Source organism: Tamandua tetradactyla, chromosome 3 (assembly GCF_023851605.1).
Source record: "Tamandua tetradactyla isolate mTamTet1 chromosome 3, mTamTet1.pri, whole genome shotgun sequence".
In the NCBI taxonomy this organism is placed as follows: domain Eukaryota; kingdom Metazoa; phylum Chordata; class Mammalia; order Pilosa; family Myrmecophagidae; genus Tamandua; species Tamandua tetradactyla.
This window is the reverse complement of record NC_135329.1, coordinates 9,699,535-9,714,677: the sequence shown is the minus strand read 5'-3', so window position 1 is coordinate 9,714,677 and position 15,143 is coordinate 9,699,535. Positions and strand designations below refer to the sequence as shown.

The window sequence follows — 15,143 nt, the reverse complement described above, 5'->3', positions numbered from 1 at the left end:
GTTTCTTGATATGAACTAACATTAATGAATGAACTTGGAGAATTTCAGTTAAGAACAGAAGTTATCAGGAGATAGAAACAGGGTAGAGACTGGGTAATGGGAGCTTGAAGGGATACAGATTGTGTCACAGGACTGACTGTAAAAATTCAGAAATGGATAACACAATTTGTAGCACAATAATGTAGGTACACTGAATGAAGTTGAATGTGAGAATGACAGAGGGAGGAGGGGTCGGGGCACATATAAAACCAGAAGGAAAGATAAACGAAGACTAAGACGGTATAATCTAAGAATGCCTAGAATATACAATGATAGTGACTAAACGTACAAATTAAAAAATGTTTTTGCATGAGGAACAACAAAGGAATGTCAATATTTCAGGGTGCTGAAGATAGATGGTCATTCATATTTTAAAGCTTCAACTTCTGTGTGAGAGTAAAGCAAGAAATGTTTATTTGGAACAACAAAAAAAAAAAACCCAAATAATGTAAAGCTATATTTTCCAGTATTTAAAGGAAATGATAGACGTAACGAGTAACCATGTGGGAATCTCAACAGGAAATGGAAACTATAAAAAGAGTTCAGACGGTAATTTTAGATCTTATATGTATAGTTTATAGAAAAAAGGGGGGCTCCGTATCATTTAGAGATACATAATGAAAAATTTACAGATAAAATAATGTCATATCTGGGATGTGTTTCAAAGTAATACAGCTTGGGGGAGGGGAAGAGACTGGGGTATAGATGAAACAAGCGTAGCCATAAGCTGATAACTATTGCAACTAGATATATAGGAAATCATCATATGGTTTTATGTGTATATTTGAAATCTTCCATATTAAAATGCTAAAAAGAAAAGAAAAAAAAAAGAATAATCTCCTGGATAACCTCTCAACCCAGTTTGAAATCTCTCAGCCAATGACACTTTATTTTATCTCATTTTTTTCTTCAGCTTTTTGTTCAAGAAGGCTCTCTCAATCCCTAGATGCCAGATCCCGGCTCATCCCAGGATTTCTGTCCCATGTTGCCAGGGACATTTACACCCCTGGGAGTCATGTCCCACGTAGGGGGTAGAGGGCAGTGAGCTCACCAGCTGCATGGTATGCACCCTTTTTACCAGAAGCTACTAGAGAATAATATAAGGGAAGTAAACCAACCAAGAAGTCATGGCAAAAAGCAGGGAATCACACACAAGAGACAGGAAATTCCCAAGGCTACAGCTATGCGATTGTCATCAGTCAGTCCACTATGGAAGCAGGAGGGAAAAAAGATCTAGAAGGGAAATCTGGGGGGGGAGGCGGTGACCAAAAGATGGTCTCTTAATGGTTAGTCTGCTTTGAAAATCATTTCTCAAGATGCTATTGGAAGATGTAGGAAGACCTGGCTTTGGGTAAAAGAAAACTAATGAAATAAAGAGAAGGGAATTTTGAACCTGGAAGAAAGACAGTCAAAGCAGACTATATGGTTCAATGGAACATATTTACATGGGTATATGATATAAACACTGGATATAGATTTAACAAAATAATGGGATACAGCATGACCTGGGGTTATAAAAGGATAAAATCCTTACCTAACAGAAAATTAATGACTCAAGATGTAACTATATAAGCATACCATTTGAAAATACAGAATTATATAATAAAAAAAAGAAATGGAGGATGCCTCTGGAGAGCAAGACTGGGAGTTGAGAGAAAGAGGCAAGAGATTGCTGTTTTTTATTATACATCTTTTAGTAGTATTTGATTTTAAATATGTGCTATATTTAAATTGTGCTGTATTTAAAATTAAAAATTAATTAATTTTTAAAACCTTTCAGATACCCCTTCCAACATGAAAAAGTTGGAATGGGTGTAGCCCAAATACTCCTAAAGAATGGGAGAAAGATCAAATGTGACAGTGGAGTAATACAGAGGTCAGGTTTAACAAACAAATATGAAATCATTATATGGATATTTCTTCTGTTTTCCAGTATCTCAGAGCAGCTAGAAGTAAAATACTAAAATTCTGGAATTTAACCTATACCAAACTATGAAATATGTTCTGTAACTAATAGTGATGTGCTCTGAAAGCTATTGCTTTTTTGTGTGTTATTTTTCACAAAAAAAGTCAGAAAAAAAAGGAGTTGTAAGAAAACAGGATTTATGAGTATGACTACTGAATCACTATACTGATATTTTTTTTGTCTCCAGTGTCTTCAATCAGCTAGAAGGAAAACCTGAAATTGTAGAATTGTAACCCATACCATACTTTGAAATTTGTTCTATAACTACCTGTTAACATGTACTTTTGACATTTATCAGTTTTATATGTTATCTTTCACAATAAAGAAAGTTTAAAATAAATCCTTTCAGATAGCACAGTGTAAATTATGATAAGTCAAACATTAAGTCAACTCTTTTTGTCATATAGAGTCTCAGAAACCTTCTCAACATCTTTACCTCCTGGGAGACTAGGAAATTTAAAAAAAAACTGTACTTCAGCAAACTGTTGGGGCAACTGGACATTTATAAACAAAAAAAAAGAACCTAGACCCTAAACCTCATACCTTATACAAAAACTAACTCAGAACGTATAATAGACTCATATATAAAATCATAAAACTTTTAGAAAAAAGCACAGGAAAAAATCTTTGGGATTCAGGACTACACAAAGAGTTCTTAAACACCAAAACCAAGATCCATAAAAAGAATTATTCAAAAACCAATCTTCATCAAAACTAAAAATTTTTGCTCTGTGAAAGCCCATGTGAAGATGAAAAGACAAGCTACAGATTAGGAGAAAATATTTGCAAAACACATATCGAAAAATGGTCTAGTACCTGAAATGTACAAAAATCTTTTAAAACTCAACAGCATAAACCAAACAATCCAATTAGAAAATGAGCAAAATAAAAACACATTTCTTCAAAGAAGATATACAGAGAGCAAAAAAGCACACAAAAACATTTTTTCAACATCACTGATCATGAGGGAAATGCAAATTAAAACCACAATGAGATTATCACAACATACCAGAACAACAAAAATACAAAACAGTAACAAAATACTAAATAGCAATGAAGATACAGAGAAACTGGATCACACAACACACTGCTGGTGGAAATGTGAAATGGTAAACCACTCTGGAGACACTTCGGTAATTTCTTATAGAACTAAACATACAATTACCATATGGCACAGCAACTGTACTCTTGGGCATTTAACCCAGAAAAATGAAAACTTATGCTCACATAAAAATCTGTATACAAATGTTCTCAGCAGCTTTATTTGTAATAGCAAAACCTCAGATCAGCCCAGATGTCCTTCAGTAGATAAATGGTTAAACAAGCTGTGATACATATACATACCATGGAATACTACTCAGAAAAAAAAAAACAAAAAAACTGACATGCAAAAACTTGGATGACTTTCCAGCGAATTACACATTGAATGAGAAAAAAAATTCCAAAAGATTTCATAACTGTATGGTTCCATTTATATAATACTTGTGAAATGACAAAATTTTAGAAATAGAGGACAGAGAAATGGATACTAGGGGTTTGGAGGGGAGAAATGCAGGGGTGAGGAAAAAGATGTATGATTACAAAAGAACAACACAAGGGATTCTTGTGGCCTTTGGAATTGTTCAGTTATCTTGACTGATCAGTGTCTTGTGATGATGGATACATGAACCTACAGGGTTGTACAGAATTGAATTCAAGCGCATTGAATATAAGTAAAACTGTGGAAATCTGAATAAGATCGGCATGCACCAAAGGCAATATCCCTGTTGTGACAGTAAACTACAGTTTTACAAATGTTACTGTTGGGAGAAAATGGGCAAAGTGCACAAGGGATTCCTCTGTATTACATCTTATAACCACATGTGAATCTACAATTATCTCAATTAAAATTTCAATTTAAAAAGTCTGTATAAGCATTACTACTGACATAAGAACACTGTCCTCTGTTCTGATTTTGATACATTGTACTTTTTGGGTCTCCAAAATAATGGTTTTTCCATTTTTAATGTTTACAACCTTGTATACTGTTTCTGTCTGACACTAGAAATATCACACATTGCAGTTTTCCTCAAAAACATTATTTTTCATCTCTGGGGAAAGAGGGATAAACATCCAGCATTCTTTTTTTTTTTTCTTAGAAAATATTTTTTTTTCTTGGCACACAGACATAAAAATGATATTTGTCTGCTAGATAGAGCACTTGAAGACATCAGAAATGGATTATGATTTGTTTATGTTACAATATTCATGGATAACAGGTCTTGTGTTTCCTCAATTATCTGTGAAAACTCATTAAATATATCACAGAATACTGCAGCATTCACTTTTGCATGTAACCCAAACAACATGGCACTGTCTTTAAAGAAAAAATTTTCTCATTTCAGATTTCCCTTCAGAATGAGTTTTCTTAATCACAATTTTATTCTAAACATCTTTTCAAATTCCTTTTGCTATAATTCAAATTTAAGAACTTATTCGACCAACCCCCAAGTTCCGAGATGAAAGAACCAAGTCCATGTCTTTTATAAGACTTTTATCAGTTTTATGGGTTCAGACAATGTTCTGTTAACCAAAACACCATCGTAGCTCCTTCAAACTCTTTCTTTATGACCTAACCATCTCCATAGGCAGTTCTCACATGGAGATCTCTTTAGCTACTCACACAATTTTTATTTTGTGCTAAATAGTGGTCTCTTATTTGTATATCAACACTCAACAAGCTCCCACTTCTGCTCCTCACAGCTGCTACCACACCACTGACTGGGCAACCTCGTACTACTACAAGTTGAAACAGGCTGCCAGTATTTCTGCTTATCATTCCTTCCCTTTTACAAACCAAATAGGAGCATCTCCTTTGCCACACCTTACACACCATTATACACAATAATCCTTGAAAAGAAAATCATTCCTATCATCAAGTCTAGTCTGGTTAGGTTGTAGGCTTGCGAAGGACAAATAACCTGAACAAAGCCCTTGATATATGATGCTGAGACACGTTACTTTCCCACTTCTGAAAAAAAAAAAACTTTTTTTAAACCTGCTTTTCAAATTAAAAATTGATAAGTAAGAGGGCAATCCTAGCATTCAATTTTTTTCAAAAAATCACAACATTGGATCTGGAGTCTGGTCAAACCTCTTTCACTATATTAGCCATATAACCTTTTGGAAGCTACTTCACCTCACCAGTCTGTTTCCTCTTCAAATTCTTTGTGGGGTTCTTTCCTGCAATAACATTCTGTGAATCTAACATGACAAGGAGGTCTATGTAGATATACATACAACAAAAAGACAAACCTGTCTTCAATATCTGAAAGTTAAGTAACAGACCAGTGATACTTAACATGAGGTACTATAGCACTGCCAAGGATCCTCCTGACTCACACCCCCTTAACATCATCTAGAACAGGGAGGCACCATCTCTGATCAAATGGCCTTTTAGAAAGCTAGGTCATGTGCTAGACAGTTTCACGAACTCTAAAATGAGACAAATTCCTGAAGAACTCTGGCACCGACAGCATGAGGGGCTGCCTGAGTGTTACAACAGAGCCCAGAGACATTTATTTTGACAAAAGTTCTGCTCACTTCTCAAAAAAGAACCTCCACACCTCATTCTCGCTAAACTCAACTCTGCAAGTGAAATAATTTCCCTCCCCACTACTTGGAACATGACATCCAGGGATGAAAGTCTCCTTGGACATGTGGGGGATAACTCCCAGTGATCTATCAGGCCTGGTACCATGGAGTCTACAATTCCATACTGACAAAAAGGGGGAAAAGAAGTATAACTAATGAAGTATCAGAGGCTGAGAGAGTTCAAATAGTGTCAAGAGGCTATGCTGGAGGTCACTCTTAGGCACGCTTCAGTTAAACATTGCTACCTATAAGAAATTGCCAAACCACAACCAAAACCATTCCAACCAATCCTAAAGAACACCTAGGACCATATATAAGAATCTGCAAATGTTCCATGTACTAGGGTAACTTTCCAGATACTACAACCTCCAGATGGGGCCTGGATCAGATAAGTCCTAAAACCTAGAGGAGCCAGCCTCTCCAGAGCATCAGATAGTTCCATCTCCCTACCCCATATTATCTACAGCCCCTTTGTACATGAAAAAGTTAGAATAGCCATAGCTCAAATACCCCTAAAGAGTAGAATAGAAAGATAAGAGGTGATGGTGGAGTTATACAGAGTAGTATCTTAGCGCAGGTAGAACTAAAAACCCAAAATTGTAGAATTGTAATCCATACTAAACTGTGTAATCTGTTTTACAACTATTCATCGTGCTGTGCTTTGAAATTTATTGCTTTTTTGTATATATGTTATTTTCCCAGAAAAAAATGAAAAAAAAGTCAATTTCAATGATAAAAAAATATTTATTCCTTCTAGCCTCCTACATTTTGGAGCAGCCAGAAGGAAAAATCTGAGATAATGGTGCACTAGCCCATAACAAACTCTGGGATCTGTTCTGTAACTACTTATTATTGAAGAGTGCTTTGAAAACTATTGCTTTTTTCTTTCTTTGCTTTGTATATATGTTATATTATACAATAAAAAGTTAAAATATAAAAAAAAAAAACCCTCCACATATAACAGCATAGTTAAATTTGATCAACTGGTGGAACCAATCTACTCTTTCAAAGCTTAAAAACATAACACTCAGAAAGACAACCCAACCCAGGGTGAGAGCCTTTACCAACTTTCTTGCATAGAGCCCAAACTATTCCCCAAAAGAAGATATTCCTTATGGAAGAAATAAAAAGAAGTCTAGGTGTGGATTAATGGATATGTGAAAATAGTAAATCCAACAGAAATGACCCACTAAAAATGTGTGCTTTGGAGACAAGCCCATGTAAATACCATGCCAACAATGAATACCACTTTCCCGAACTCATACTGCCATGAGAGTAATGGTCAAATAAACCACTGAAATTTAATCATCCAAATCCAGTACCTTTCTTTAGCAACTGCTTTTCAAACAATCTATGAACTCCCAAAACCAGCCTTGTCCTAAAATTACTCTACTAGACAAAGTAGAGTAATATTTTTAAGTAGCTCTGATCTCAATCTACCTCTCTTAGAAAACAGATAAAAAAGGAAAACACTAAAATGAAAATTAACTCTAATCCTGTATTAGAAGATTCTGATTGGACTACTTGGCTGCCTGCCTCCTTCATTCATGATTTATTCACTAATTAAATGGAAGGACTCTCCTAGGTGTTTATCAAATATCAGCAAAAATAATAATGATCTCTGTTCTTGTACAGCTTACACTCCAGTGCCCGAGGAGTCACTTTGAGATTGAGGCGTGTGAAACACACCACTACTGTGGTTTTGCAACTCTGTCTGCAATTAATCTGACCATAAAAGCCAACATACATAACCTTTGGTACAGAGGTATGGAAACCGAAAGTGTGGGGAAAATATTTCAATGTACTAGTCTTTGTGGATATTCAAAGCAAGCACCACAAACCTATAAAAATTCTTTCTTGAAAGAGTCAGTAGTCAAGAATGAACGCACTGGAGGCAGTAAGGGCCAGTTTTATTACAGTAGTTAGGCTTTTCTGCATACCCCGAAGAGAACTTCTTCTATACAAACCTCAGAATATTCTAATAATCAAATGACAACTCACAAATTTCATTGATTTATACCTAGAGAATGTTCTAGATTAAAAAGCAACCCTAGTCAATTGTTAAAATGAAAAATGCCCTAAATGTAAATGCACATTAGTCAACTGGCTATAAAATGTACACAACTTAATTTAAGCACCGCCCAAAATGGTAGCCACCAGAAACACGTGGCTACTGAGCACTTGAAATGTGGCTAATCTAAATTAAGATGAGCTGTAAGTACAAAATACACGTCAGGAAAAAAGAATGTAAACTATCTCAGTTTTTTATCCTGATTACAATAAAAAGATAACATTTTGTATACATTGAGTTAAAATATATTATTAAAATTAGTTTCCCTTTTTTACTTTTTTAACATGGCTACTAAATAATTGTAAATTGTGTATGTGGCTCACATTATATTCCTTTTTATACAGTACTTGCTTAATACAATAGTAGCCTTCTAAACCCACACACAGAATTAATACATGCAATGCCTTCCAGCTGGTACTCAGAATGTTATGTCTTTACTAACTTTCTCCACTTAAATTGTTCAACATTTCATATAGCCAAATAGCACACATATCAAACATATTTTCATATCAAAGTATGAAAGTTTCAGAGTCTAAAGTGAAATTGTTTAAAAGAGCACCAACAAATATTTGCAGATCACTGAGTAAAGGCCATTCAAACCACAGAGTAACTTGTGCCCCCTTCAGCAGTACAAGGGGCATGTATTCTATTTCTAGCTAACATGCACTGCACTCTTACAATATGCCTGGCACCATGCTAAATGTTTTACTTTCACTGACCCATAAAACTCTCACAACCCTCTATGTGGTAAGTACTATTAGTAACACAATTTAAAGAAACTGAGGGAGAGGTTAAATTAACTTGCCCCAAGTACCTCAGTTAGTAACGTGTGGAACCAGGATTCCAATCCAGCAGGCCTGATCCCAAACCACCACATATTTCCCAAGTAAAAGCACTACACAGAAAAATTATCAATTATCAATTATAATTATAAATTATACCATTACCATACAGGATTGGGTTTTAGCTGTGGATATACACCCATTATAAAAGATGTAAGTAGATGGAATTGGCTGTTGGCTCCCCACTCTTCACTCTCACCCTTCTCAATGGCAATGGTTCAAAGTCGACCACTTGAATTAAATCCCTAACCTTATTACAGGTTTGTTCAATACTCCCTTTTCATGAAATTCTTACCCCACCCTTCTAGTCCAATTTCTATTTGTCATTCAGGCTTCATATTAGAGACATCTCCCACATGCAAGCCTCCTTATAACTCTGAAGGTCTAAGGCTAGTCACCTCTCCTCCCTAAATTTATTCCTATCTTAGCACTTTTCGCACTCTACTGTGATTTCTCTTAAGGAGTCCATTGTATTTGCCACTTAACCTCATAGTCTATAACAGCGGACAGCATTAGGTGACCAATAAATATTTGCTGGCCCGTCTAAACATCTGGCCTACCCTGCTACAACTATAAGTAGAATATTTAAAGCAAACTTATTCTGAGCAAGTGCCAACCCACAAGGGAAAGAACAAGTTCTAAGTTTCAGAGAGAATAATACGATACTCAGGAAATAATGATGATTATAATCTTTCTCTCCCTCCCCCCCCCAAAAAGTGAGTAAAATAAAAATTATTTAAAATCAATCGCCTCATCTAATTTCAGTATAATTCGCGTTATTGAGAACGAGTATTTGTGGGTTTCAGTACTGAATGCAGGTGACAGAGGCATCCATTTGTCCCTTAACGAATGTGTGTGTGAAAAAGAAAGGGCTTCAGATACAACTCATTTAGCACAATACCACTAAATTTCCCAACTCGAGTCAAATGGGACTTTCCTAGAGCCTTCCCTGTTCTTAAACGAGAAACCGATTAAAAAGATCAATCTTTAGCACTTACTTCCACATTAAGAAATTCTGAAACACGAAGTGAAAGAAAGTACAAGTTCTCAGGGCTATAGTGACAAAATACTTTCCTGTAAATTCTAGCGTAAAGTAAAAAAAACGGGGGGGAGGGGTAGGGGGACGGGGAGACCTGACTTCATTCCGTCGGATTGGAGGACAAAAACTGACCATCTAGCTCCCTTAGATCACTGCTTCTGCTGATGCCAGAGTCCCACCCCAAGCACCAAGAGCCTCCGATTGTTTGACACATCAATGGATTTAGTCAACGCGGGGCAACTCACTCGAGCTCTCTAATTTACTTTCATTATTCTTCACACAAACCCTCAAGTTTAATTCAAGTTACGCCCATGTGTAATCTCTTTGCCCCAAAGGCTATTTCAGGCCTTTATCCAATGACTAGGACTATTTCAATCCCATATCTCCTACAAATGTCATACATGTAGTAAATCCACATGAATGTGGAAAAGCCACTGTAGTCGCTTAAAGAAAAAGGATTCTGGAACGTTGATAAAGTACTGCAAATTCTCTATCAGTGGGCCCTGAGCAAGGCTGAAGACTTAAATGCAAAAGACCTGATGGAAAGCACGGGCCGACCCCGCCCCAGAGAGCTCAGTGCCGATTCAAACAGTAACTTGGGTCTGTTGCTTAGAATCGGGATCACCAAAACAAAGGCGTACAGTACGAGAAGCAAGATGTCTGGAGTAAAAGGAACGGTTTGCAGCTCTAGAGATCGAATGCCATCTTCCCACAGGTCTTACCTATGGTGGAAATAAAGGTGGTATTGAAGGCATCATCCGAAAAACGAAAAAGGACGCAGGTCTTCCCCACTCCCGAGTCCCCGATCAGGAGCAGCTTGAAAAGCAGGTCGTACGTCTTCTTCGCCATTGGGAGGAGCGGCTCAGACTCTCGCCGCCGGCGGCCCCAGGGGATCGGTCCCTCTCACCACAGCCAACTCCTTGCTCGGGCGTTCTCAGGCCGGAGGACCGAGAAGGCGTGGGAAAAAAGACTCGCGAAGGCGCGGGTGACCTACGAACCGCCTCGTCGAGGAAGCCCCGACGGTGGCGGCGTCCAGTGCCTCCGAAGGCGGCGACCGCGACTCCGCAGCCTCTCCCAGCCGCTCCGCCCGGTTCCGGGGAGTCGGTCGGGACAAAATGGCCTCCCCTCCCCCTCAGGGTTGCTCGGCCGGGACGCTCCCACCGGCAAGCGAGCAATCTCCGCCGTCGAGGGAGCGCGGCGGGCTTAAGGACTGACTCGCTCCTGAGCGTAAACCCCGAGCTAGGACGCGGCGATGGCAGCAACGGTGGACCCCGAGCCGCCAAGCTCAGCTACATAGCCACAGGAAGCCGAGCCGCCCGGCCTGAGCCACCTTTTCCCCGTGCCCTCTCACGCCGGCGTGCGCGCTGCCTGAGACGCACGCAAGGACGTACGCCCGCCCTTCCCTCGCGCCCTGGCCCTGCGGTCCACCACCGCGCACGCGCGCAGGAGGGCGTGGGGGCGCCCGGGGGCGGGGAGCGGCGAGCTTGCTCTTCAAGCTTCTGTCTGAGGCTGGACCGAGACGAGAGAGGGGAGGGGCGAGAGAGGGCGAGGCCGCGGGCGCGCTCCCTGCGGCCGCCTGATAGGATGCGCTGCGTTACAAGCACGCCCCGCGGGGAGGGGCTGCGTAGTGACTGCGCAGGCGCGCCACGGTGGAGTAGCCCCCTGCCCCCCCACCCCGCCCCGCCCTTTTTCCCTGGGGTCATCCTCTGGGCTGCGCCGGGTTGTCTGTCGTCTGTCGTGGGTGTCGAGCTGAAGCACTTGGCGCAGCGAGAGGCTTGGGTGTCCGTGTGTTCCTGTGTGGGTGTAACTCGTAAACGCGGGGGAATCATTTAATAGCCTCTTTGCCAAAATGCGTCGCATCCCGAGTGCCCTCCCTCGTGGGAGAGCCGTGACCGGGGAACTGTGAGAGCGCGGTCGGTGTTCACTGAGGGAGCGGGAGTTCGACCTGGAGAAACTGGCCACGCTGCTCAGGCCGGGATGATGTAATGGGCCTTTCTGGGCGAGGTGAGGAGGGAAGAGGAATGCCTGGGCACGGGAGCCCCTCCCGCGGAAGGGAGGCTTTGGTGCGCCGCTCTGCACGGGGATCCCGCCCCAGGCCGCGGCGGGAGAGCCCCAACCTCCACGCAGAGGGGGCGGGCACCTACCCCTGCCCCACACAGCCCTCTCCCGTGGCCTTGCTTTTCGTAAATCTTACCCGTTATACCATCAGTCTTATTTATACCTCCCTTTTCCTCCTCTTCCTTTCTGTCATTCAGATGCTCCTACTCCTGCCCTTCGTTTCTCACTTGGCATGCTTCATCACCCCAAAGCGCGCCTTAGAGAGCAGGGCAGGAGGGTCGGCTCTGGTGGGCTGGTTCGACTTGATAGAGGAGAAACCCGGGGATACCTGAAAGCAAGATGTGTTCAAGTTTTTAGTATGTAATTAAAAATTCATCTTTGAAGCAGACGGGATAATCCTATTTCAGCCACCCGTTCTTTAAAGACTTGTCTTACATCCTTCCATCATTCCTTCCCAGGCACCCCTAAAACTTGAGGTTGTCTTCTTACGCATCTCGTCCTTCAGTTCTTTTCTTTGATGGCTCTTAATCCTGTCACAAACCCTCTTATCTTCTACGAATCACTCCTCCAGTTGAGTGTCTTATGATAATACCAACGACTCTGAAGTAGGTTAGATATGCAGATTACAAAGAGTTTTGGTCAGTGGCTACAGGTTTGTTGTCAGTTCAGTGATAACCTTGAAGCCTCAGGAAAATAAACATCAGTGTTAGTTTGAGCCTTTCAAAATAAGTGCAATGAACACAAACCCCAGTGTTGTAAAGCATTTAGAAATCTTACTTTATATATATATATATAGAGAGAGAGAGAGAGAGAGAACCTAATTTGGTAAAGAATACCATTAAATAAGTTTTGGGAATAATAGGCAGCTAGAAATAAAAATAAAACTTCACCTCTTGGCCCAGTCATTTCCAAAAGGTTTTATCAATTAGAACCTTTTCCTTATGGACCCTGTATTCTGTAACTTTAGAACTGAATTTATTAGCAATTTTTATTTTTATGTATCAGGATTGTAGAATTTTAGATCTGCCTTGATCATGTAAGTCATTTATTCGGTCTCTGAAGGTAATTTACAGATGAGAAAGGAGTCTGAGGCTTGGGTTGGAGACTTGCCAGAGGTCACACTGTGAGCAAGGCCTACGTGAGCAGGGAAGAGAGAAGGAAACCTCTGCAGAACATCATAATCCGTGAAGAGGAGAATTGGGAGGTTCAATCGGTCATTAAAGTTTGGCTTCCCTAAAGCTAATTACAGGTTTTGATGGCGTGAGGTCCTAGCATAAAGCCAAATCGCTGTTGCAGAATTCTCAAGTGGTCAGGGCATGGAAGATCTAGAAAATAAAATAAAATAAAATGGGAATCTATGTAGGCCTCAAAGGTAAACCTGGAATTGCTGAGTATATTTGGTAAAAGTTGAAACTTGGTGAAAGAAAATGCCCATCTGGTTAGTAGCTTGGGGTTTATGTCTCTTTCGGAGTTGCTTTATACAATATCTAGTCCAAACATTTGCAAGCAAAGAAAGCAAATAGGTATATTCATACGTTTTTATGATTAATGAAGGTAATATTGCTTAATTTTTCTAGAAAAAGCACGTCTAGCCAACTCCTGGCTCTGATCGTCAGCTTAAGCTTTCAGGACCTGCTCCCACAGTTTATAAGAAATCTGTCTCAAAAGATGACCCAGGATCAGCCTTGCTGCCTATTCTCCTACATATTTTGTCCAGTTTCAGTGCCTGAGTTCTTGCTGGGGTTTGCTCTCTGTTCTTCGTAAGAATGGAGTCTTTCCTTGAACCAAGCCCTACTCCTACAGCAGCACCTCCTCCAGTCTCTAGGATATGGCCTATTAACTACTGCCTATTTCCCTTCTGTTCATACCCAGAGTCATTCCTGCTGGGACTTCCAAGAGGAAAATGCTAAATACTCATTGCCTGGAGGCTGTTACTGGCTTTATTGACAGAAGTTGTCAATATCTGCTCTGCCCGCTCATCTTGGCTTAGTCTTACCTCGGGTTAGAGAATAACTATCCCTTGAGTCTTCCCCAGCCCCATTGGGTGAGTTTGCTGTGGACAACTGCCATAGATACTCCAGTTTTAAATGCTGGCCTCTTCAGCCTGGCACCGAAGGGGCTCCACGCTCTAGCCACCAGCTTTATTTCCTATCCTAATTTCCACACACAGTTTTCCAGACAAGCTGAACTAGTCTTTCCCCCAAAGTGTGTGTATCTTCTAGATTTCATGTTTAACGTGTTTTTTCCTTGTGAAATGCGCCCTCTCCTCACCACATATACCATCCCTTCAGCCTTTGCCTTAAATGCCTTGGCCTTTCTCCCAGGGCTCTCTGGGCCGAAAGTAATTTTTTTCTTCTTTAACTTCCATACCACTTTTTTAAACCAGCTACACTTCCCCCTTTTCATTAATAAATAATAATAAAATATTTCTTCAAAGGTATTATCTTTCTATTCACGTCTTTTGAATTTTCTTTTTTTTTTCAATATTTCGAAGATTTCTCCGAAATAGTATTGTTTTCCAGGAAAAAAATATACGTCACTCTTACCTTTCATTTGCTTTTTCCTTCAATAAATGTGTTTTGAATTTCTGATCTAGTTAGGACATGTGCTAAATGACATACAAAAGTTGTGACTCTCAGGGAGTTTCCAGTTTGAGACAATAAGATACATATATCTTTCATAAAATGTAGAAAGCTTGTCATAAAAAATATCTAAATAAAAGGCTACATACCACTGATCCCAGCAAATGACTCCAGACTCTTCCCATCAATGTTAGAGCAATTGCCCCAGCACAATGGTTAAAAGCATGGACTTTATTGATTGTAACCATTACAAGAATGTTTGTATGTCGAGAATGTTTGTATTTTGTTCGTTGTTTATAATAAAAACATTTTTTTAAAAAGCACCCTAAAGCAAGGGATGGAAAGATCAAAGGTGATGGTGGAGTTATACAGAGAAGATAGGATTTAACAAATTAATATGAATGCTAAATCATTAAATTGATATCTCTTTTAGTCTCCAGTATTTGAGAACAGCTAGAAGTAAAAGCCTAAAATTGTGGAATTGCAACCCATTTCGAACTCTGAAATATGTTCTACAACTAATTGTGGTGCTTTGCTTTGAAATTTTATTTTATAACTTTTTTGTATATATGTTATTTTTTACAAAAAAAGAAGAAAAACGAGTTGATTGTGATGATAAAAAAATATTTAAGCCCTCTAGCCTTTATATTCTGGAGCAGCTAGAAGGAAAAATATGAGAGGATCATATGGTAGCCCATGACAAACTCTGGAATCTGTCCTGTAACCCACTTGTTGAAGAGTGCTTTGAAAATTATTGCTTTTTTATTTCTTTGCTTTGTATATATGTTATACTATACAATAAAAAGTAAAAAAAAAAAAAAAAAAAAACATGGACTTTGAGTCTGCTAGACCTGGGGTTCTAATTCTGTCACTTTGTTGAAAAGAGACCTTGTGTAAGTTCCCTAACCTCTCT

General features: G+C 39.6%; 1 protein-coding gene across 1 annotated transcript in view; it reads right to left on the bottom strand.

Annotated features, from left to right (window-relative positions):
- The window catches only part of RAB10 (RAB10, member RAS oncogene family), a 114,298-nt gene extending 103,335 nt beyond the window's left edge, over positions 1-10,963 (bottom strand). Inside the window, exon 1 of the mRNA XM_077152313.1 lies at positions 10,313-10,963. Within this exon, the coding sequence (XP_077008428.1) occupies positions 10,313-10,439 (127 nt within the window). The 5' untranslated portion in view covers positions 10,440-10,963. The remainder of the gene's footprint in view (positions 1-10,312) is intronic.
- Positions 10,964-15,143: the final 4,180 nt, after the last annotated feature.